Raw genomic sequence first — 24,561 nt, forward strand, 5'->3', positions numbered from 1 at the left:
CATTCAGAAACTACACCCTTGTTTTTTTAATAATTAGGCTTTGCCCAAAAACCCCAAATAGGAGAAATGTGGGGGCTGCTGCAGTGATGAAATTGATACAACCAAAGGGGCTGGCTGTGTGCCAGTGCCGCCAAAGCACGAACATGACTGCAAATATCCCTTAAAATGAAAACAAACATGGGAAAGAGAAGCAGCAGAGCAGACACAATTAATACTGTGAATTTCTGTCCGTCAGACAACATGCAACATCCTGATGTGGTGAGAAAATAAGATTTCCAACACGTGACTCCAGACAATCAACTTTGTGGCTTTGTGAGCATGACAGAGAGCTGAAGTCAGTTGATTGCTCACACCAAAAAGCTTTGATCAGTGTTTATCCTTGTAAGTCTGTAATAAGTGACACAACCATAAAACACAGCCTCCTCAGTAAAACACACATGGCACCACAGAGTGTATATTTATATTGATAGCCCTGCATGTACATTGCGGCCAAATGTTTCCTCTATAGCCCATTGATCAATGTCTTTTAATCCATTCTATTACATGGTAGTTCACCAAGAAGCATATACAATCACAAATGAATCCACGTTTGTCACTTGTCTTCCTCTCTGTCCATCTCTCTCAGACACTAAAACCTCCTGGCTTAATCTGGCCTAAGCTGGTGAGACGTAAAGCATAGAGGATTCAGGATTGCATCCAGTGGGGACATTTTCCTAATCCCCTTCTGTCCTCTCCTTTGTAAACACTCTCCTCTTCGTCAGTGTCACTGATACCCCCCCCCCCCACACACACACACACACTCTCTCTGTCACAATGTGCTTCAGAACAGACGTGGGGAAAACATAGAGGAAAGAAGCAAGCAGTGTGGATTTCTTGTGATCTCAAAAAGACTCGAGCCTCATGTGGCGAATGAGGTCTCATGGTTGGAGCATGCCATGTGTTAGAGCGGTAAGGCAGTGGGAGATCAGGCCCACGTCTGCTCTGTGGGGGATCAGACGCACCAGGGCCCTGATGTGGCAGCGGCTACGGGGAATGGTCCGGGCTTGCCGGCATAGTGTGGGATACTCAGTGAACTACAATGACCCGGTCGCAGAGGAACAGGAGATGGTGTGCCTTGAGGTATGAGCATGTTGTAGTTCCCCCACCTCCCAATAGGCATTACTTTTTTGGATAATAGCCTCATTATCATAAACCTACCACTGATTATTACTTTGGAGCTAATTTTCATGGAGAAAATACAGTAAAAAGTCAACAAGTAAAATTACAGTTGATTTTCTTTTGCTCTTTGAGGACATATTTCAGAAACTAATAAGCAGCCACAAATTACAAAATAACATCAGTCAGTCGCTGAAAGTATTTGGCAAAATTATTAATTTTGAGAGCCTCATAAACTTGTGAGGTCCAGAGTAGCACTATATCTCCACACATCTATCAAATGATATGTTTCTTATTATTAATCACCTGCAGTAAATTAAACATCCTTCATACTGTTGTTTGTTTGTTGTTGTTATTGTAACTAGATTGCTCTTGTCTTAGATTAGCTTCATGCCAAAATTCTATTTAGGCAAGTACTTCCTGTCTAAACGAGGCCTAAGAAGATTAAAAGAAGATAGTGTGTCTTGAAATAGTGTGACACCGGTCATTGGAAATCTAAATTAAGTTGTGTGCACACACACACACACACACACACACACACACACACACACACACACACACACACACACACACACACACACACACTCACGTATACACAAAATGCATTAGTTAGGGAGTTGTGAATACATTCAGTCGTTTTCTAACAATAATTTGAAAATGTGATTTTGCTTGGTAAATGGATAGATAAAGATTTCCGCTAGCTATCTGTAGTAAGGAGAACTATGTTTATATTTACAGAGGGGAAGGGATTGTAAGAGAGCCACAGGAGCTGCTCCCAGAATTGAGTGGGAGGACAGGAGAACAGAGGAGTCAGTTTAGAGCATTACATACACATTACACAAATGTGTTTATTGGCCACATATCTGAGAGCAGAACTGGAACTTGTTAAATTACAGTCAAAATACTGTTCATCGTGACTATGACTATGACATCACTTGTGACAAGTGATTTATCAGATTTTACGCAGCTCTCTCTGGAGCCACAAAAGGCTTTATGCAATTTATTTTCACATACAGCAGTACTCCCCAAGACCTGTAAACAGATTGATGTGTAAAATCAGTGAAGTTTCCCTTTAACTGGAAAAAAAAAAACATACACTTGTGGATGTTGATATCAAGACCTTCAATTCAGACTGTCTTACTGTATCCTTTCTTTTATCGCTGAAAAACATTTGTTAATCAATTTGAGGTTTAAACTCACATAGACATTTTCCACAGCAGACATTTTGACTCATCATGGCAGAAAAAGCACAGGTGTAATTAATAACATTAACGCTGGTCAGTTCCATTAAATGTCCCAGTAAGCTATTCCAGTGAGACAGCATACACACTGGCCATCGTTATTATTATTATCTACACCTGTGCTTTTCCTGCTATGACATCTCCATGCCACACATTTAGGGTGATGATCAAAACCTGTATGGTAGTGTTAGCAACAGAGGGTTTGGCAGTCATGTGTTGAGTCATATGCACCCATCTTCATTTTATTACCCATTTTATTTTATTTCATTTAAGTATTTTAGCCCTTATTAGATAGTACACAATATAGAGCTACAGGAAAAGGGACAGTGTTGTGCAACTATAGACCTTTTTCACGGCAGACATGTTGAACTGTCCTAGTAGGAAAAGCACAGGTGTATTCAAAACCATTAATGATGGCTGCATTCCACTTAGGAGAGGCCCTGGTATTGTGCATGCTGACTCACTGAAACAACTTACTGGGACACTTGATGGAATTGAGCCATTGTTAAGGTTATCAATTTCAGCTGTGCTTTGCAGTCAGGTCGGCAGTACTATGTGCCAATACGGAAAACTAACCGCTATGCCAACTCATTCATTCCCTCTGCTATAAGACTGTTAAATGAACAACATACAAGACTGTTAAATGAAAACACATAACTATAACAAAACTTGTTATTGCACTCCGCTGCTCTGTTCCGTCACTGGCAGGTGTGTGTGTGTGTGTGTGTGTGTGTGTGTGTGTGTGGGTGGGTGGGTGGGTGGGCGTGTGTGTGTGGGTGGGTGGGTGTAATGATTGGGTCATGTGTAAACGTGTGGATGTTACGGGAGAGAGAGAGAGAGAAGCTTCTGTATACAGGGGGATGTATGACTGCTGCATTACTATTTATTGTCTATTGTTTATTTTAATTTATTATTTTATAACATTACATTATATAGATTGCGTGCTAATGCACTTTTTTATGCACTTTTTAAATTAGTTTAACCCTTAATGGATGGGTTGGCTGTAAAACTGAATTGCCCCTTTGGGGACTAATAAAGTTATCTGAATCTGAATCTACTAGGACAAGTCAAAATGTCTGCTGTGAAAAAAGTCCATTGTCCTCAGCCAGACTCAAACCAGGGACATTGCAACAGACCTTTTTTACAGCAGACATTTTGGCTTGTCACGGAAAAGCACAGGTGTAATTAATAACCTTTATGATGTCTGCATTCAGTGTATCTCAGTTGGTTTCAGGGATCCTGGTTGTTTACACTAAATCACATATTTTATTGATTACCAGACATAAAGAATATACACAATGTTACAAAAAGTGCTCATCAGTTTTCTTTGAAGTGATAATGTGATTGGCCATGCAGTCAGTTCACAAATGTACCTACTAGCCCTATTAGGCCTATTGTGTCATACCATAGATATACATGTATCCGTACTTTATCTTTGTAAAGATTTATATTTATATAGCGTTTCATAGCAGTAATGAAAGTGATCTGTGCAGTAAATGGCACCCATTCACAAGCCATTGCTTAATTATGTTCCAGTTGTAGTTTTATAACCTTTATGATGCAGTTCATTTGTTATTATAAAGTCCAAACAATCACATAAATGATAAATAGCATGTCCTGATAAACACCATCCCTCTTAACTTTAATTTCAGAGTCCTTGTTAGTAGAGCAAAGAGTGGTTTCCCTCCACTTAGTGACTTTTGAAGCTCTCAAGTGCTCCTTGATATTTCAAGTAAAGGGCTGTATTATCAGTGCGGTCAGATAATTGAAATTATACAAGGGGATATGATATGATTCTAATTAGTATTCTTTTAAGCACATCCTCAAGCCACCCTACACCTCATATGTTGTATGAGTAATACTATCTTGAATCAGGAGAGAGATCAGTGATGGCATTTTGGACTCAGCTATTTGCACTATTGTAAATCCATTAAGTATTTGTCGGTGGGTGTTGTCATTTGTGTTTAAAGGGATAGTTCGGATTCACCAAATTCACACAATAACACAAAAAATGAACCATTCGAGGCAACGGTAGACCAGCAACTCCTGTGTTCTGCGAGGTAAAATTATTGTTTTTGTCAAAGGAGTTTGTGGATGTGGAGAGAGCATAGAAAGATAAAACGGTGACTTCAGTTCCCAGTCAAAAGCGTTGTCTGATAGTAAAGCAGTGAAAACATTCTAAATATAGCGTACACTGAAACAGATTTTTTTATGTCTGCCTTTTTTTGTTGTTGGCTAAAATATGTTTAGCTGCTGTCCCCGTCCACAGCGGTACATTGCATAGCTTCCATGCGTGGGGGCTTGCCGACCGCCATCTACTGTAGGTAATACACTGACTATGGATAAGTACCTCATACAACCCAACTTAAAAGAAATACAAACTATTCCTTTAGTGTATTTGTTTCATTCTCTGGCTGCAAACTGAATTTCCTCTTGAGGGCCAATAAAGAAATACATGTTATATCAAATAGCATTACAATAACAATCACTTCCTGCAACATTTATAATGATGACTTTCAAGAAAAAGGTCAGAAAGAATCACAGCAAGATACTGTGTGTGCAAAGTTACAAAAAATTTTCTCCTGCAACGCTCTAAAATGTCCTTAAATGAGCCCAATAGAATTGTGTTTACCCCAAACTGAGGGTGGTAATTTGGACAATCAGTTTGCATGGAGATGTAGTGCTTAGAGTTAGAAAAAAACAAAAGAACAGATGACTGTGTAACTTGGTTACAAGGATTAAGACACTGATTGTGTTTTATTAAATTGAGCCTGACATTTACAGTGCAAAGAGCCACTTGATAAACACACCTGGGGGAAATTCATTAGAGGAATAATGTCAGCAGGAAACAAAAATGAAATGGAGAGAAATTATGTATTCTGTTGCCATCTTTGTTGCTGTGACTGGACGACTCATTTTCACCTTTAGCATGCTCACAGATGCCGTGCATGATCTCTTGAAGTTGGTAACCACACTTCTTCTCGAGCAGTGCCTCTCTGCATGTTGAGTTCCAGTGATCGAATCTACAGTTAATTGTATCTTCCTTACAATTTCAAAGCTTCACAATGATTTGAATCCCCTTACTCACACACTGAAAATACTTTATTTATCCTGTCCCCCAGCTCTGACATCCCACTCTTCCTTGTGACCTTGTGTGTTCAGACTCCCTCCTTTACTTGGCATTGTGCCCTCAGAGGGAAAAGTCGTCAAAATCACAACAGCATGAAGTATCATTCGTTGCTTGCGTGTATGTATCAATCTTTCAGGGCTATTTGTGGGTTTGTGTTGCATAACATGAACACAGGGGAAGGTGTTAAATGAAGTGTTGTGGAGAAAGTCACATGTTCTATCTCTAGAGGGGAAAAAAGATGTGTGGATGATCAGGGCCCACCCCAGTTCAGCACAGTAATTAAACTGGACAGAAAAAAACTACTCTTCTTTCCCCTTATTTTTAACAAGATAACAGAACAGATGAATGCCTAATATTTAAGTGGTTCAATGGGCAGCATAATAGGGCAGTACCAGGTCTGTGCGGACACTGTAAGAACACTCAGTTTTGTATTACAGGCGCTCACATTTTGCAGCACTTCTTAATACGATGTGGGATGGGCGACGTTAATTTCCATGGCATCAAAGAACATCTTGACTTATAATGCGACCCAGACAACACAAATGTGATGGTTCAAATTAAGTACAAAATTAGATGAAATACAATATGTTGTATGACACGTTTGAAGAATAGGCAGAGTGCCCTCTGGTGTTTGTACAAAGCAAAATATGATGGGCACCTAAAAGCAAAGTTAATATTAATAAAGGCTTATAGCAGATTGCATTGAAAGACGGCCCACTACCTCTAGCATGATTTTGCATCAAATAGAAATTGAACAGCCACAGTATAATATTCATACAAGCATGTAAAATATTAGGGATCATATTCAAGAGATCATATCTTGCAAACATAGCCGTGCCTTTCACAAATTCACATGACGATCAAAGCTCGATGAGTCAGTCAGTGCTTTACTATCATGTGCATGGAGAACATCATGTCAGTGCTGCAGTTCTAGCTACCTTCAGATGGCAGTGTTGTCTTCTATCATTATTGGTTGCAGGCCTGTACTGTAGATTACAAGCCACACAGGAGCCTGGCAATCATCTTTAAAATGCAAAGTACTGTGTATAACATTCCTGGGAGAAAGCGATCCATGATTTAATCAATTAATAAAGGACAATACAGATAAACATTGTTGCATAGGGAGAAGCAATGTAACAGATGCAAATTCAGTCAATTCAATTCAGGTTAACACAACACAGATTCAGGATAAAAACAACTGATAAAAAAAAAAATGCATGTGTATATGCTTGTGTCTGTGTGTATGTATTATGCATGACTGTGTATGCATTGACATAAAGGTTGTGTGTATACAAAAGGAGTGTGGGTTTGTGTATGCAGTATGTGAGCGTACATGTGACAAAATGGTGCTGTTTGGTTGGATGAATCAGTCAAGAATGTAACGTATTGTAATGTAAAAAAAAAAATGCTGTCATGCGATCCTTCAGAGAGGTTAATTGAAAAGAAGTGCTGCAGTCTATCAGCTTCCGGCTGTTTCAGCACCATAGACAGCGACTTCAGGCAAAAGCTCACGGAGCATATGCCAACGAAATTATGGCTTTTTTGGTAATATTATTGGATGTTTTGGGTTTAGTAAATAGCTGTAATGTAACTATAAGTTAAGTTTTGGGGTGTTTTTTTATGCCTGGTGCGTTTGTAGGCTTCATTTTAGTCCCTCTTTTTTATTACAAGCCGGCATGAAGCCTCCGTTGGATGAATAGTCTTATTATAGTCTCTCGCATACAAGGCAGGGTAAAGTACCTGCACTATAAAAATCTGTGCCATACTGTCGGGGTTTACGCTCTTTACTGGGCTACTACGAGCTGGAGAGAAGACGCATGCGTACTGAATTGAAGCATCCAGTCGGGGGAGAAAAAAGCCTTATGTGCCATCGGATGTAATCAAGGCAAAGAATTACCTCTTCTCGCTGTGCATACATGGTGAATTTGTAAGTATTGGTAGCAAATCGATGTATCATTGCACGGACATTTCGTGAGCGGAGCATTTGAGGCCGTTTCCCGGTGTTTTAAATGGCATGTCACTATCTTGCTTTACAGTGGGCTTTTTAACAGATCGGCAGTGTCTTTTCCGTGGCTGTCCAGGGCGAAGAAGCTTTACGGTTCTTGATGGTGGCACTTTCCATTGATGTGTTGTGCGAGTTGCTAATGCAATGGTTTATTTCTGTTAAAATAGTTCAGGAACCATTACATCCCAGTGTCGATCACATTTCTGCTACGGTAATGTTGAAGGAAACAGAGGTTTATTTGGCGTTATCATGATTTATCCTTTGAATGAATACGAGAACCTCCACCCCGCATTTCATCGTCTATAGTCAAACCATAGCGTGTTTGAAGTACCCGACATCTAACGCGTAAAATATGCCATTCGGCAAGACGCACGAAATCTGCAGCTGAAGCCTGCTCTGCATCTGAGTAAAACCGCGCGCGGATCCATCTTAGAAATGACCAAATGGTATTCTATTCACTTACAGTGTCTGTGATAGAGCAATGCTGTGGCTATAGATTTGCAAGCTGCGCTTTCGGCCCCCCCTCCCATGTACCAAATCTCCTGACATTTTTTTTATAGCATCGTTTCTTGTGTCAGATAGTAGCTGTTTGATGCCGTGTGTTGCAAGCGACAGCTGTGTTACATAAATGATCTGACAGGATTTGGCAGCGTCTGACCTGGCGATGACACACTTGTTAAAATCAGACAAGAAGTCATTCTGGAAGCATAGTCTGTCTGTATCTATAGGCCTACAAACTGGGGATTCTGTTGATCACAAGTATAACAGTCATTTCCCATGGACATGATAAATGTAACCTGAAGTGCACACAAAGTGAAGTAAAAATTCAACAACAAAAATTACAAATATTTACATTATTATTATGTGTATTTAATGTATTGCTCCACTTGGGCCCATTGAGCGCGGCAAATCCTTTAATGCACTGCTTTTACATTCAGGCTTTCACAAATGGGATGTTTCAAATTTTGGATTATAACCATTGAGCCAATGGTCAACAATCCATCCCTTTTACACATGTAGTTGGAGTGGATAAGGTAACATACAGCCAGTTTGAGATTAAAGAGACTGAAATGTGCTTAGTGGGTACATATTTGGCAGCAGGAAAAAACAAAATCAGCAAATTATTCTTCCATACTTTCCCCCCTTAATAGAGCAAACAGCATTCCTGCAGTGTGACCTCTGGGCATGCCAGCACATGCTCCAGTCAGAAAACATCAGCAGCAGTTCACTTCCTGCACACATAACAAATAAATTTACAACTGGTGAGTTGTAAATTTAATAAATCTAATTAATTTGGTAAAAGTGATCAAAGGGCTGGTAAAATGGATGCACTCAGGATTTCACACTGGTCTTTAGTCTTATTACAGTACACCCAGCTCTGTCATTACCATTTGTATTGCACAGGCACTGATTTGTATTATACAAATCCATTGCGATCAAGAGATTGTCTTAACCCAGGATAAAATCTCACTATTCCTGACATCTAAAACACTAAACTCAGTGCCTCTCCACTGTCTATAGCCCATGGGATCAGAGCGGATGGAGATGCGAAAGAGGCAGATGTCGGTGCAGCAGGAGTCGGCAGCGGGGGGAACTGCACCGGCCCAGCAGGGCCAGCCGGTCCAGGCCAACCCACGGGGCTCAAATGCATGTTGCTTCTGCTGGTGCTGCTGCTGTAGCTGTTCCTGGTAGGTCTTCCCCACCCGAGAGCTCGCTCGTTGTGGCGCAGCATGGCTGACATTACTGCACGCAGGACAGCACAGCCTGAGCTACTGTTTTCTCAGCAGCAGACCCTGGCTTGTGTCTTTTGTGTTTTGATGTTTTTTGCTTGTGATCTGTTGACACTTGTCCTGCAGCAGCCTTATTATATTTTAAACCTAAACATCAGTTAGTTGAGAACGTGAGTTCTTGACATATTTTGTAAGACAACACAGATTCAGACGTACAACTAAACAAAGATAATAAGCTAAACAAATTTAAGCAAACATATAGCTTTTATAAATATTATCAAGTATTTTATTATATCTATCTGCTATATCTATATATAATGAGCATATTCATTATTGAATAATCTGCAGATTATTTTTTCAGTTAATTGACTTATCATTTAGTCTGTAAAATGTTAGAAAATTGTGAAAGATGTCCATCACAATTTCCCAGACCCAAGGTGACGTCCTGCTGGTTTTATCCGACCAATTGTCTAACTCCCATGGATATTTAGTTTACTATCAAAGAAAGCTAAAAGCCAGCAAATATTAATATTTGATAGTCTGGAACTCTCATCTCTACAGGTGAGAATGCATGGCAAAGAATAACAAAGACTGCTAGGATAAATATTAATTATTCTATTTACAGAGGTGATTTTATGTGAATGTAATGTCTGTAATCTTATTGATACTGTATTTCTTTTCTCTTGTCTTTATTTGCATATTTGGTTTGAAGGTAATTCAAAAGTAATGGAAAGTAAATAAGTTGCGTTACTTAAATATCGTGATACTTGGATTAGGTTACTGACTACATTTTTTAACAGGTAATAAGTCATTGTATCTGAATACATTTGTAAAGTAACCCTCCCAACCGTGGTTACACTGTTATATAAATGCTAGATATGTACAGTAAGATGATTAATATATAACACATTAATAAATAAGTCCTTCAGAAAAATTATGATGGGCAGTTCATCATCAATTTGTCTGTCTCACTATTAGGAATGAAGACCGTGATGAAAGGAACCGAAAGGCTTCTTATGACGTCAAGGAAGGGACTGCAGACTGTGAAGACTGGTCAGCTGATTTCACCGCACATAAATACCATATCTACTAAACATATTTGTGGAAGTAAAAATGGTAAAATCACTCAGCCCCATGTTGTCCACACTCTCTGCAGCCCGAAGCCCACGCTGGAGGACGTGCGCTTGTGGGGGCAGTCGTTTGACAAGCTAATGTGTTGCCCAGCGGGGAGGAACTCCTTCCGACAGTTTCTTCGCACCGAGTTCAGCGAGGAGAACATGCTCTTCTGGTTAGCCTGTGAGGAGTTCAGCAAAGACCCCAATAAGAGTGCGGTAGAGGAGAGGGCTCGGGTCATCTATGAGGACTACATCTCCATTCTCTCGCCTAAAGAGGTCTGGCAGCTCTTAATTTCCCTGTGTTATTAAAAAAGGTTTTACATTCAAGGGTGAAACTTCATCACATCTGACGAATCTCATGCTCCCTGTACCGTAGTTTGAAATTTTAGGAACATTTTGAAGATTGATACCACTGAATGTACAGTTGGTTAGCTTAGCATAAAGACTGGAAACAGAGGGAAACAGCTAGTCTGGCTCTGTCCAAAGGTAACAAAATCCATCAACTAGCACCTCAAAGCTTACTAAGGGATTGATTATATTCCAGAAGGGACGCGTACACGGACAGCTGCAGAAACTATGGGCGCATAGAAGGTCTGATTATACTGTACTATATGCTTGGAGGACGCGTTCCACACATGCACAGTAAATTGCTGCACTACCACTTGTAGTGGAGTGGCTGCGTGGAGGTCTGCACAAAGCCTACGCTTATACCCTCTGATGATGACATTTCTGTTTTACAGACCCTCACGCATAGTATAATGTCGGTTTAACACGTTATATCTTAATTCGTACAAAAACTGAAGTGTATGCTATGCTATGCTAGGTATACTGTATGTTGGACTATTTCTGGGCTCTGAGCAGTTGTCAGGCAACCAGCGGAAACTACTGGAAGTCACATGTTCTTGCCAAGAAATTCAGCACATACTGTAAAGCAGCAAATTGTTGTTTTTACACATTAGTTTTTAATTGGATTAAACAAATGAAATATAAGTTGTTAATGAATGAGCTTTGGACGTTCTGGTAGGTGGATTGTGTTACTTTCAGACAGAGCCAGGCTAGCCGCTTCCTCCATTTACAGTCTCTGTGCTAAGCTAAGCTAACCGACTGTAGCATCATCTTTACAGTACGCACATGAGAATGGTATCAATTTTTTAATTTTAACCCTGTTCTTGACTCCCAGGTGAGCCTTGACTCCCGTGTGCGTGAGACGATCAACAGGAACATGCAGGAACCCAACTTGCACACATTTGAAGATGCCCAGCTGCAGATCTACACGCTAATGCAAAGAGACTCGTATCCCCGCTACATGAACTCCGCAGCCTACAAAAACCTGCTCAATACTCTGTCAGAGCAGTCCCCTGAATCGTAGGGTGGTGATGACCTGATATTTTAACTCTCTTTATCCCCCCCCCTCCCTCCCCATCCTTATTCCCTTTTTTTAACTTTTCTTTATATGTTCAGTGTAGGATTACATGAACCGGGCCTCTGGCCCAGCCCCTCCCAGGGATCTCAGCGCTATCGTGATCTGCACCTGACTGAAGACACTCAGGTCTCAAAATCTCCCGAGGGCTCGACATCACAAGTACTGCTACAGATCAACATAGCAAAACACTCCAAAGGAATATGAATACATTTTGTTTCCGTTTTTTTTTCTTTTGATAGAAATAATCTATTTTATTTGTGTTCAGTTTTTTATGGTCTGTTGTTTTTTGTATGATTGTTTGGGGGGGAAATGATTCCTACTGTAGACTATATATATTTATGAGTTTGTAAATAGTAAAAATTGAATTGTGGGTATTTTATGTAGAAAAAACGCCTGGTTCTATTTACTGCGTATGAAAATCAAAGCTCAAGTCAAAGGCTACGTGTTAGCTCTACTTGCAGGCAGCTTTGTGGGGTATTGTATGATTTTACCTTGGTTTCACCCTGTTTTGTTACCTAGCCTCACACTTTGGTACCTTTGACCGTGACTTGGCAACTCCAGTTAGTGTAGAAACTGTGCGTGAGTGAAACTGCTGTAAGTGTGGTTATCAGTGAAGTAACAGAAAGTGACGGTATCTCTTGTCACGGTGTGCAGTTTGTTTCCATAAGCAACTGAAGTCAATGATGGAAGGGTATTTGAACTTTCTTTACTAAATCTTAACCACAGAAGATTACCTATTCAAGACAGCTTTATTTTATTCAAGTGTTACTCAATGCACACCTCATAGGTTTAATATAGTTTACCAGTGGGACATAAGAACCTAAGTTATTCAATTTACCACATAAAGTATTTTTGTAATATCTATTGCCAATACAGAAAAAAACATCAAGTACAAATGATATTCCTATGGTGGAATAAACTATACTGTTAAGTCACTGTTAGAAAATGTAGAAATATGGGTTTATTTTATGGGTCCGTAATTTCCTAATAATTTCTGGAGTTTCGAAAGTAATTTGCTACTGATTTTGGGTGGAAATAAGAATTTCCTTGAAAGAAATGCCACCTTTAAACCCAAGTAAATATTAATTCATTATACATGCATGATTGAAAACTTTAAGGAAGAGGACGACATTTTGGGAAAGATGCTTATTCGCTTGCTAGAGTTAGATGGGAGGATTTATACCTTTCTCATATCTGTTCACTAAATGTAAAGCTACAGCCAGAGGCTGGTTAGCTTAGCACAAAGACTTAAAACGGGGAAACAGCTAGTCTGCCTCTGTATAAAGGTAACAACATCTACCTATCAGCAGCTCTAAAGCTCGATAATTAACACGATATCTCATTTGTTTTATCCTAGCTAGCCGTTTCCCCGTTTCTAGTCTTTATGCTAAGCTAAGCTAACTGTCTGCTGGCTGTAGCTTTATATTTATCATAGAGTAATTAAAGTGGAATTGATTTTCTTATCTAACGAAAGCAGATAAGGATATTATTACTCATAAAATAAAGTGTCATTGAACTTTGCGAGATTTTGACTTAAATCTTACCTGCAATATGAAATTGACTTCTGATTGAAATTGATGCTGGGGTCCGGCCAGGTCAAAAGCAGCACCAAAGCTACCATGTAAACTGTGTTTATACCTTTGACGAGAGCGTTTCCATTGACTAAAATTGGAGTTGCCAAGTATTAAAAACTTTTATATATTCTGATAGTTTTAGTTGAATTACTTTGTTGCCTCACAAACATGTCACTCAAAGACAAGATCCTCACATGGGGAAGTGCCTTCACATTCAATTTTATGACATCTTTCTCATGGGCAACAGATGTCTTGCCATAAGGGTGGTTACTGGAGCACGAGGCCAGTTTACTGGAAATTGTCCCTCTCCTTGGCCAAATTATCGCATGTGTTTTGTCTTGATTTCTTAGTCATGACTACATCGGTCCGTTTTGGTAGCGCTACCAAACAGTATGGCGGAGCGTGATGGCAACACATTTTTATTTGCTCAAGACAAGATCATTGGATAGGGCTGTTTGGTCTGAACGTCTTGCCAACCTGTGTGCTTCATTGTGGCACTTCTACTTGTCTTAGAGTTAACTTTAACTTACTATGTGCAATTTGAGCTGATGGATACACCACGCAGATCAACCTCAAAACACAATCTAAGCCAATGGTTTGGAGTGATGCCTATACTTGGTTCTTTCTTCTTCTGTTTACTATATGAAATGTGTTATTTTGCGCTGAGTTTACTGAAGAATAGATTTAAAAAAAAAAAAATAATAATGTGAATGTTTACAGTATATGGTTTAGGTTTTTTTCTGCTACTCTCCAAGAAAATAATGACTTGTGGGCATTTTGATTGAGATAAAATAAAGCACAATCATTTTACTGACTTTGGAATTATTTGATCACAAAACCACATGCCACAACCATCTAGTACTAATACTTTCCTGGGGGGAAAAAAACAATACATCTAAAATACTGTTCTGAGTCAAGTCACTTCAGAAGCTAAGTGCCATTATTAAACTATACACAAGAAGTACAGTGAAACATACTTTGGACACTTGAGCATATATATGTATTCTTATTATAGTAGTTATTAAATAATATCTACCTAACTCGGTTCAGTTTGGGGTTCTGGAGACACAGGACACTCATTAAATGATAATTCATGACTTTTTATTTTATGAGAATTGCCTATAACGCTGAATAAAAATATAAAAAAAACATGTTGCACACAGCTTAATATTGTATTAGTGGAAGACATTCCAGCCAGAAAAGCATTCCTCAAATTATAAGATTAAACTGACTTACTCTTGTGTGACTGACTGGTCTGGGTTCAGTTTGTGGAGGCAGCACAACTGCTTGTCAACATGAGTGGTTGCACCTGGCAATTAAAAAAAAAAAGACAAACTAGAGGAAAGGGAAACAATTGTGTCTTCCCTGGTTCTGCCAACGACATTATCCTGTCCGTAGAGAGATTAATATGCATACATCAGCATTCACTTTGATGTGAATATTCCACCAATAAAACACACACACACACACACACCCCCCCCCCCCCCCACACACACACACACACACACACACACACACACACACACACACACACACACACACACACACACACACACACACACACACACACACACACACACACACACACACACACACACACACACACACACACACACACACACACACACACACACACACACACACACACACACACACACACACATCAGTATAATGCTCAAGATTCACACACAGTAACCAGAGGAGACCGAAGACTAATGAAAAACACTTATTTTTAATCAAATGGATTACACTTTTATTTGGGAAATTAAATAAAACAATGCAATGTTGTAAGGGAAAAGCAAATCAACATTGTCCAAAGTGTTAAAACTACATATAAAAAATGCAGATAAAAGAGAATGAGACAAGATTGATCGCATATATCTGACAGTGACAAAACAACTAATAACAATAGTAAAAGATTTGGGGGGAGGGCATTGGGGGACTGACAATAAGCTCAATCTATGAACAGGATATTTATTCAAACGGTAACCTGTGGCATCTTTGTATGGCATGTTGTGTACTATGTACAACAAAATACAAAGCTCCAGTCTGTTGCAGAGAGACACAACCTGGTCCAGAAATGTTGCTACTTGTCGAAGTTCCGTGTAGCTTCAGCAAAACTAGGACACAAAAACACAAATTAATACCCAGATACTGGAATATTAACGATGAACACTGATGATTATAAATATAATGAATAAAAAAATAGCTGGGAATCAAATTCTGTCAACAAACACTGACATTTATCTGACCCAGTCCTATGTAGGCTGTAATTTCTTTTCTTTATTTGTTTGCCTTCTCAAACATTACTAGGGGTTCCTAATGATATTGCATTGGTTACATTTATGGTGTAAATTAATTCAAAAAGCACATTATTTACCCTTGATAGATGCATTATGTCAACCTCTATTAATATCAACATTTAAAAAATAAATTATTCAATAAAAAAAAGGTTTGTTCTATTAAATGTAAAAAAACAAAAACAAAGGACTGACCAACAGTCCTAAAGATATTCAATTTACAATAATATAAAACAATCAAAGGCAGCAAATCTTCAGATTTTAAACCCCAGAATCAGTGTTGCCAACCTGGCAACTTTCTCGCCAAATTTAGTGACTTTTCAGACCTTCTAAGCAACTTTATTTCTAAAAAGCGACTAGTGACAAATTTAGCGACTTCAGATCATCATGGGTAAAGTGAGATATATTATATTGTAGTTCATTCCCATACATGCTGCTCAGAGTAATCACAGGCCATGGCTCTTCTGAAAACCCCACGGGCTCTCTCTCTTCCTCTCCCCTCGCACAGTAAGCAGCAGGCAGTCAGCCGACACAGCCACTAAGCTTTACGCAAATGACACACAATGACGCCACTAATATGCAAATGAGCGCTTGACGTCTTCTGGCGACTTTTAGCGACCTTTGGAGTTAGTGCTAGCTACTTTCAATGGAAAAGAGTTGGCAACACTGACCAGAAAAAGAGAATGTTTTGATTTTTGCTTGACAAATGAAAAAAAAAAAAAAGGTAAATCAATTATCAGTTTTGTTGCAGATATTCTGCTGATTGACTAATTGATGAATCTAACTAATTATCTTAACTAATCGTTTCAGCTTTAATTTATAAGGTGTGGAGGTATGGAGAGTGGACAAGGACCAAATTGGCCTAAAGTCTTTTGGAACCAACACATCTGCAAAAAATATTGATGCTTGCATATACAACTTGAACGATAAAATACAAAGACTTGATGCACAGTTAACTGACTCGTTCCAGGACAGAGTCAACGAAGCCCACTTTAACCAACATACCTTCCATCTATTTCCACATTCATTGCAGAAGACAAACGTGGTCATTGGCTCATCAGCACTGCGAGTTTGAACCTGGGAATGACAAAAACATGCACAAACCATTCATTACAATATCGTACTGAACAAGCAGGACTGCTGTGAAAAACTCTAAATCATGGAAAAATCACAAGTCACCAATTTGTACTTAGGTTACCTGATGAGCATGCAGTCACATCAATATTACAATGCACCACGGAATTCATTTATATCAACTTTTTCAACAGAGGAGCTAAATCGTGATGTCTACAAGAGTGCTGAAATGAATTATATCCACACTAGAGATGCACTGATTACAACTTTCTAGGCCGATTCCGATTTCCAATTTTCATTGAGTTAGGCCAGCCGATACCGATTTTAGCCTATTCCGATTTCATTTTTCTGAAGAGTTTCCAAACACCTGACATGTTGCAGGTTAATTCAGGAGGTTCCCTACATGTGCGAGAATAGCGTGGACACGCGCTTCACACCAAGAGCGGGTACACGCGACACACAGCGGAAAAGTTGAGAGAAAGGAAAAAGAGACTGTTCTGTGGCATCGGTATGTGCGCGCATCCTTGAGAACTGTAACTCGTATAACTTATGTTGTCAGTTAATTGTAGCATTGACCGGCATGAAATCGGCATATGTCAGACTGACCTGCCGGTTGCCGGTCATGGCCGAGCACGTGAAAACCGGTCAATTCTGGTCACCGGCCGGTCTATCAGTGAATCTCTAATCCACACCTATAACTTTGCACATACTTTCCAAAGGAGATGTAAAGGTTGTTAAACCAATTTTACCATCAACCATAACATCCTTCTCTTACTGCCACAGTGCAAATAAAGTATATATAGATAGACATTTATTGATCCTTTCGGAAATTCATCTTGCACCATATAGCTCATCAGATAGACCACAGACCACAGACAACAACAGGACCACTAAAGCCTCCCTCACCCCCGCACAACAACAATACACAACACCAAGTAGATCTACATTATAAAATAGTAAAGTGTAGAATCATTAGCACCAGTGGGCTATCAATAGTAAGGTGCAACATCATCAGTGATATTTTAATATTATACCAAAGTGCAGTATTATCACACAGAAAGGATCAAGTTATTTTCCCTAACTTATTCAGTAGTGTAATGCTGGTAGGAATAAATGATTTGCGAGCCCGGTTGGTTTGTAAGGACAGCACCCTATATCTTCTGCCTAATGGCAGCACCTCATACAGCTGGAATAGGGGATGTAGCCTGTCACAGCAAATTGCTTGTATAACAAAAAAGCACAAATGACAATCTGTACCTGTGTGTAGGTGCAGCACTTCCCCTTGCACTTGCCACAGGTGAATAGATCGGTCTGAGTGCCTCCAGTGGTGGCCATCTGGTGGTCCCTGACAGCTTCTTTGGTCAAATTCTTTCTCATTTCCTTCAGCTCATCACTGGCCATTTCCTACAGAAACACAAGAATGTCAGTTATGATACCTTTAAGTACATTACTGTATATCTGTTACTGCTGTAACAAGATATACAAGTCATATTGACTATCTTGTAAATAAATTGTCCAAGTATGTTGGCTTGTTTTATAAGATCAGACACTTTCTTCCGCTGTCTGCCCTTCTCACATTGTATAAATCTCTCTTTGAACCGCACCTTAACTATTGCAATGTGATAGGGTGTAACACTTTCACCAGCCATCTTAAAAAACTTATATCTTTGCAAAAGAAAGTCATACGGGCTCTCTCCTGGTCAGAGATAAATTCCCCCACCAAACCTCTATTTCACCGTTTTGAGTTACTAAGACTGACTGAGCTAAATGAATACCATAATGCCTGCCTTATGTTTCAAATTGTCAACAGGATGAACTCTAGATTGAGTAGTCTTGTTCCTATCTCCAGCCCCCAGCACACCTACCAAACGAGAATCAAACCACTTATATCAGGAAAATGTCGCAGCTAATGCCCAAGTATGAGTGTTGTTTGTAAGGGGCCCGCAGATTTGGAACAGGATTGATGATGGCCTCAAGGTGTTGCCCTTTATCTCCAACTTTAAAGACAACTAAAAAATATTTCTTATTAACCTATATCTAATTTAAAACTATTTTTTCATGGACTACTGGGATGTATGTATGATTGTATGTATATGTAATGTCATGTATGTACTAGAGCGCCTCTCGCGTGCATCTAGTCATCATCATTTGTGGAAATTGTGTATTCTATACTTTGTTCCACTACTTTCTATTGAATCATGGGCCCCCACCTATAAGCTTTTCTAGCTTCTTTGGGGGACCCATTCACTTTACCCAATTAATCTTGTACCCCCCCAACTGTATTATTGTAATGTTTCAAGTGGTATTTGTGAATAAATAAAAATAAAAAAATAAAAAAAAATAAAAAATATATACACCAAGAACTTGCACTTGTGTTGGAATAACTATACTACTGACTGTGTGCCAATTCCAGGATCTTTAAGATTAAGCCACCAACAGCCAACACACCTCTGCGGTCATCCTAGCCATCCGCTCGGGGGTTACACTCCCGCATAGCACAGTCCTCCTTAAATTAGGGTTCTTCATATCCTTCAAGTTCGAGATTCGGCTCCGCACACGATTCTTGTATTTCATGTCTGTGTTCTTAAACTCTTGAAAGATAAGTGATAGCAGGTCAAGGAATACAATTGGGCAATGTATTTTTCATCCTACATTATAAAAAGTAGAGCCTAAAACTACGCACCTTTAGTTTATTTGTGTTGAAACATTTCGTGGATTAACTGGTTAGCTAAAAATAAAACGAGCAAAGTTTTGCTAATTAAAATGCTTAATATTTTCTGTTTTTAAGTTTTCACAAGTGAGGATTTCTTTTTGGTTTTCTACTACTTTAGTTGGTCATACAAAACAAACTATTTAAAGTCCAAAGACATTACCTTGGGCACAGGAAATTGTTGTAAATGGGTATTTCACCAGTTTTGGAAATAATATAGACTATGAAATGAATTATTTAAGAAAACTAAATTACGATTAGAAGATTAATAAATGATGAGTCACAGCTCTAATGTGCTTATTTATATCACTGGCATCTCTAAACCAATTATAAAAGTAATTTAAGACACAAACATCTGCTTCAAACACATTTTCCATTCAATGTAAAAGGATATCTTCCTCGATCTGTGCTCCAAGTTCATCACAATCAGCACCAATAGCAATATAATCATCTGAATAAATAAAAAAGACAAAATGTCAGAGGGTGGGCATAAATATAATGTAGAAATAATGTAAATAAAGCCAATAGTAACCAACCACAATAACATATGTGCTATGGTGAAAATGTTACCTCCAGCCTGCAGAGCATTGGCCAGCAACTCTCGGCACTTGATCCTGATAGAGTCGGAGGTGCTGGGGGCGCGAGGAAAGGTGTTGATCAATGTGTTGGTTGAAACTTCAGCGGGCTCACTCTTGCTGCTGGAGTTACTGCTGGAGCTGCTACGGGAGCAATGAGAGAAGAGAACTTCAGCTGAAGCAAACATTTCAAAAAAATATATGAAAAGTCGATACAATGCATTTCATTTTTGCAGCCAAATGGCAAAAAATGTGTGTTGACGCTCAGTAATGTTAAACGTTAATGCTAAACGTCGAAAGAAATACTATTGTGTTTCTTGTTACCTTTCTTCTTTTGCCTCTGGGCTTCCCTGCGAGGGAGAAACTGGCGTTGTTGGCTCTTTCCTCTTTTCATCTGAAGGTTTCTCTCCACCACCAGGCTCATCTGGAGCACAAGCGGCAGAAATCAAGCAAGTAAGAAAACACCATAAGAAAGTGACACAAGAGAAGGCCAACATTAAAATGAGTAGAGTCAATACTTCCATGTGCTTGACAGCTAAATAGCTCCGCATTAAGAACAAAAAGCCAGCCTCACAGGTTTCCTTTAATGGTTCCCTATCATGTTTTGCAGTGTTGTATGGTGTTTCTTCATAAAATGTGTGTGGACAAGAGTGCCTGATTCTTTGGCATTTTAAAATCAGTTAGTAGTTGAGGCAGACTGTAAACATAGAAAGAGACATGCAACAATGGTCCTTGGTAGGAATGGAACCAGGTACATTGTGTCACTGAAGTAGAAGCAAAGCGACCTTAATGGCTTGGGAATATATCACCATGTGAGGTAGTAGCTTTGCGAGATCGTTACCTTTCTAAAATATCATCTTCTATATGTGTCTGTTTAGTCACACATTTGTAAAATCACACAATGAAGTAGTAATAACATTAGTGGTAATGATGTAAATAGACAATATTAGAGTAAACCCTTGGGCATGACATTACAGAAATAAAACATCCCATAAACCCTTATGAGATGTGTTTTAAATTTAATTTCAGCAGGAAAAATCAAATACGAACAATATCATTTATGATAGTATGCCTATGTTACACAATAAATCAGAACCTTTTAAAAAAATAAATCTTAAATCTTCTCTGGCTGACGCTTGCCATCAGTGTGGATGTCTTCACTGAAACTGCTGTCCATTTGTTTGTGCTGCTGAACACCTCACTTACTCACAACACTGTGGGTTGAGAATAGACGGAAGTGATTTAAGAAACTCAAACAGGACATGTTTGACAGCTGGTGTACTCAGAGTGTGATGTGTTACATTAAGCAAATTATCAAAATTGGCCTGGGTTTCATAAAGCCAATCAGTTAAAAAAAAAAGAAGCTATGATTGGCTCCAATAGAATCATGCACAACAGCTTGGGACATCAAAAGATCAAATAACAAAACAAGTTTGCACGTTTGAGTAGAGTTGAAAAGCAAAAATTACCTAAAAGCTTCTTCCATGATTTGATCAAGGACTTGGCTAGGGATGTCACCTCGTCGTCTGTGCTCTGTTTGCGGATGGCGTTAACGGACATCCCAATTCTGGTAGACTGTGGAAAGACATTGTGTCAGTGCTTCAGGTTTTGAGCACTGACATTGAGGGTTAAGAAGAAATGAGCCAGGTACCTGAAGCAGCTCGAGAGTCATGGGGATACTTCGCAGCTCCTTCAATAAGTCCAAAGCCCCGGCCTGCAGAAGAGAGAAAAGGATGGAGTGAGCCTGGTCAGATTTCACACAATTCTTGTTTTCTGATGGCTTATTCCACGAAAGTTAAGGGCTATTTATTAACAGTAATACATCAGATGTAAGTAAGAAAACAAAATTGTCAACTACTTGATTTTCTTGGTATAAAAAGTAATATATTTCGGATGGAAATTGAACGTTTAACGTTTTAACGTTAAATTTAACGTTTGAAAGTGAAACAAGTGACTAACGTTAGTCGACTGACAGAAAAATTAAACTGCAACTGTTTTGATAATGGTTTCATCGTTTGAGTGACTTTTCAGGAAACAATTACAAACATCAGCTTGCAACGTTACAAGGTTCTCAAATGTGAGTATTTTGCTGCTTTTCTGGTTTACAATTATAGTAAATTGAATAACGTCTTCTTTCGGTCCTAGACTCTTGGCTGGACGTAAGATGATATTTAAATATATCACTTTGGGTCCTGTGAAATTGTGAGGACATTATAGTCACGTTATAGCACAGTAATCGATAATCGTTGTAGACCCATTAACGTTAGGTCACATGTTGTACAATAACAGTAACTTAGCTAGGCGGCTAAGAGTTGTTAACGCTAAACTCGTCCATAACAGTCAACGCACTATCTACTTAGACAAGCACACCAGAAATCTTAACGATAGTTGTATAATTTTATTTCAGATTTAGTTTTTTAACTAGCTACTTAATCTTAAAATGACCAAATCCAGCATGTTATTGCGCTGCAAGGCACAAGGGCTAGTGAGCTGCTATGTTGCTAGCTGCTAGTAGCAACCCATAGAACAGCCGTTCAGATAAACAGACTTGCAAGCTAGCTATTTGCAGCTAGCCAGTAAGTCACACCTAGCCCTAGCCGTGGAACTTATTTTCCAGGTTAACCGTGTAGTTCAGGGTTGGGGAAAATACTCTAGTGAAATGACACACTGGTGCAGAATTGTGCTGACAACGACTGAACTTCCTAGATGATCAATTAGCTGGAAAGTCGGCAGCTAACCACATAACAGCCCATTAGCGCCAAACGTTAGCTGCACATCAACATCAGCCTGATCGGCTAAGCAGCAGGCAGGTAAGCATCCATTCTCCACAGACATCTCACCCCGTTTTTCTTCTGCGCCATTTTATCCATCTTCTTTGCAATTCTGATGATCTCCTCTTCCTCCTTTTTGCCCATATTGACTGATCTGATGAAATCCAAAAATCAGGAGCAAATGGAAAAGAAAAATCGCGACAAAGAACACGACACTGAAGGGAAAGCGGCGGCGTCTACTTGAGGGACCGGGAACCGCACACCGCCGTGTAGCAGACCTGAGTAGTTGATGCATGATGAGTTCAGGGGGAGTTAATCGAGACGGAATTTAAGATGGGAGCTGTCACAGTACTAAGTTGTATTTACCACTCAGTGCATTTATCAGACAACGGGACACTATCTTATGAATACCCAGATATACCTCTATAGCCCCTCTAGAGTTCTGCACACACATATTGTTACTATTATTATTTTTGTTACACGTCCTCTTGCTACCAAAACAAAGCCCGTATTATGACAATATCGCTACCTGTCGTTAGATGGCGCCAAAGTGCCACTTATCTCTGCTCGGATCAACAATGGAATTTGAAACCTTTCAATTTCTCAAATGAATGTCTGGGCCTTCCCTTTTTTCACATTAATAGTTAATCAGATGGAACGTTTAAATGGTTAGTGTCTAGAGCTGAAACAATTTCGATTGAAATTAAATGGCAACAATTTTAGTAATCATTTAACCTATTTTGTAGGCAAAAAAATGACAAACATGTTTATGTGCTTTTTTTCATATGTATTTTTTTTCTTTTTCTTTTTACATATTTTATGGTATTAAATATAATTCAACTGGGTTTGGGACTGTGTGGTGGGATGTTTTCATTTTATTTCTGATTATTGAATGATGTTATATACACGGTTTACACCAACCACTTTATTTCCTGATCAAGAAAATAATTGCCAGATTGATCGATAATGAAAATAGTAATTCGTTGCAGCCTTAGTTTTGTCACGAACAGGGATCACAATTAACATTCAACAACAATTAACAGGATAGGGTATTTTAATCTTTATTTCTTGTTAATTACCATATTAATTTACCTCCTTTGATCTCTAAAAGTTATGCAAATAACTTAGACCAGGTCATATCATTAAGGGGCAAAAGCCAAAAAAGTTGAAAAACACTGATATAGGTTTTTGTTGAAACATTGTGTCAGTACTTGTTTGGCACTGTTGACATGTTCACTCCTGGATAAATGGCTCTTGATGAAGGCATGTACAGTACGTTGTGCAGATTAAACCTGTGACCTTTGAGTAGCAGGAGCTATGCCACGATGATGGCACACTGTTGATCTACTGCATGTATGTAGCACTGATTGACTCGCTAATTTGGATCTTACTAATCCAAACAGATCAGCATGTGACATTATCACCTAGTGATTGAATGTTAGGCAATTACTGCAGTAGTATTGGAATTATTAAACTGAGCAAAACATGCAATGTGTTGCTAATTACAGTACATGAACATATACAATATACAGTACAAAAAGGCACAGTACTGTGCCAAAATTCACATTGTTTCATCAGTTTGCAAGAACTAATGGTAATACAAGAGCAAAAGTATTAATGAAGCTTTTATTTTATGCTTATCCACACTTTGAATACATGGTGTAATAGAACTGTTCCATATATTGGGTATATTTGACCTACACAGGCCCTTCCTCCATTATCCAGGACACTGCATGTGTGCGTGGGAGGTATTAGCAG

The 24,561-nt window shown here is 39.0% G+C and overlaps 2 protein-coding genes across 4 annotated transcripts; one reads left to right on the forward strand and one right to left on the reverse strand.

Annotated features, from left to right (window-relative positions):
- Nucleotides 1-735: 735 nt before the first annotated feature.
- On the forward strand, nt 736-14,183 carry rgs20 (regulator of G protein signaling 20). Of its 2 annotated transcripts, none has more exons than XM_039816463.1 (5): nt 736-1,119; nt 9,053-9,219; nt 10,240-10,314; nt 10,418-10,652; nt 11,557-14,183. In XM_039816463.1, exons 1-5 carry the CDS (start codon nt 901-903, stop codon nt 11,743-11,745), a joined length of 885 nt encoding a protein of 294 aa, XP_039672397.1. In that variant the 5' UTR covers nt 736-900; the 3' UTR covers nt 11,746-14,183. The 2 variants fall into 2 exon arrangements, with proteins under 2 accessions (XP_039672397.1, XP_039672398.1); XM_039816464.1 differs by lacking the exon at nt 736-1,119 and adding an exon at nt 7,189-7,453.
- A 902-nt stretch (nt 14,184-15,085) lies between these two features.
- tcea1 (transcription elongation factor A (SII), 1) lies at nt 15,086-23,091 on the reverse strand. 2 transcript variants are annotated; one of them, XM_039816461.1, is made up of 10 exons: nt 22,873-23,091; nt 21,684-21,746; nt 21,502-21,607; nt 20,357-20,456; nt 20,028-20,173; nt 19,852-19,908; nt 19,196-19,350; nt 18,005-18,151; nt 16,679-16,750; nt 15,086-15,493 (listed from the first exon to the last, which is right to left on the reverse strand). In XM_039816461.1, exons 1-10 carry the CDS (start codon nt 22,945-22,947, stop codon nt 15,485-15,487), a joined length of 930 nt encoding a protein of 309 aa, XP_039672395.1. In that variant the 5' UTR covers nt 22,948-23,091; the 3' UTR covers nt 15,086-15,484. The 2 variants fall into 2 exon arrangements, with proteins under 2 accessions (XP_039672395.1, XP_039672394.1); XM_039816460.1 differs by having other exon boundaries at nt 20,028-20,176; nt 22,873-23,089.
- Nucleotides 23,092-24,561: the final 1,470 nt, after the last annotated feature.

This window comes from Perca fluviatilis, chromosome 11 (genome assembly GCF_010015445.1).
Source record: "Perca fluviatilis chromosome 11, GENO_Pfluv_1.0, whole genome shotgun sequence".
Lineage (NCBI taxonomy): Eukaryota > Metazoa > Chordata > Actinopteri > Perciformes > Percidae > Perca > Perca fluviatilis.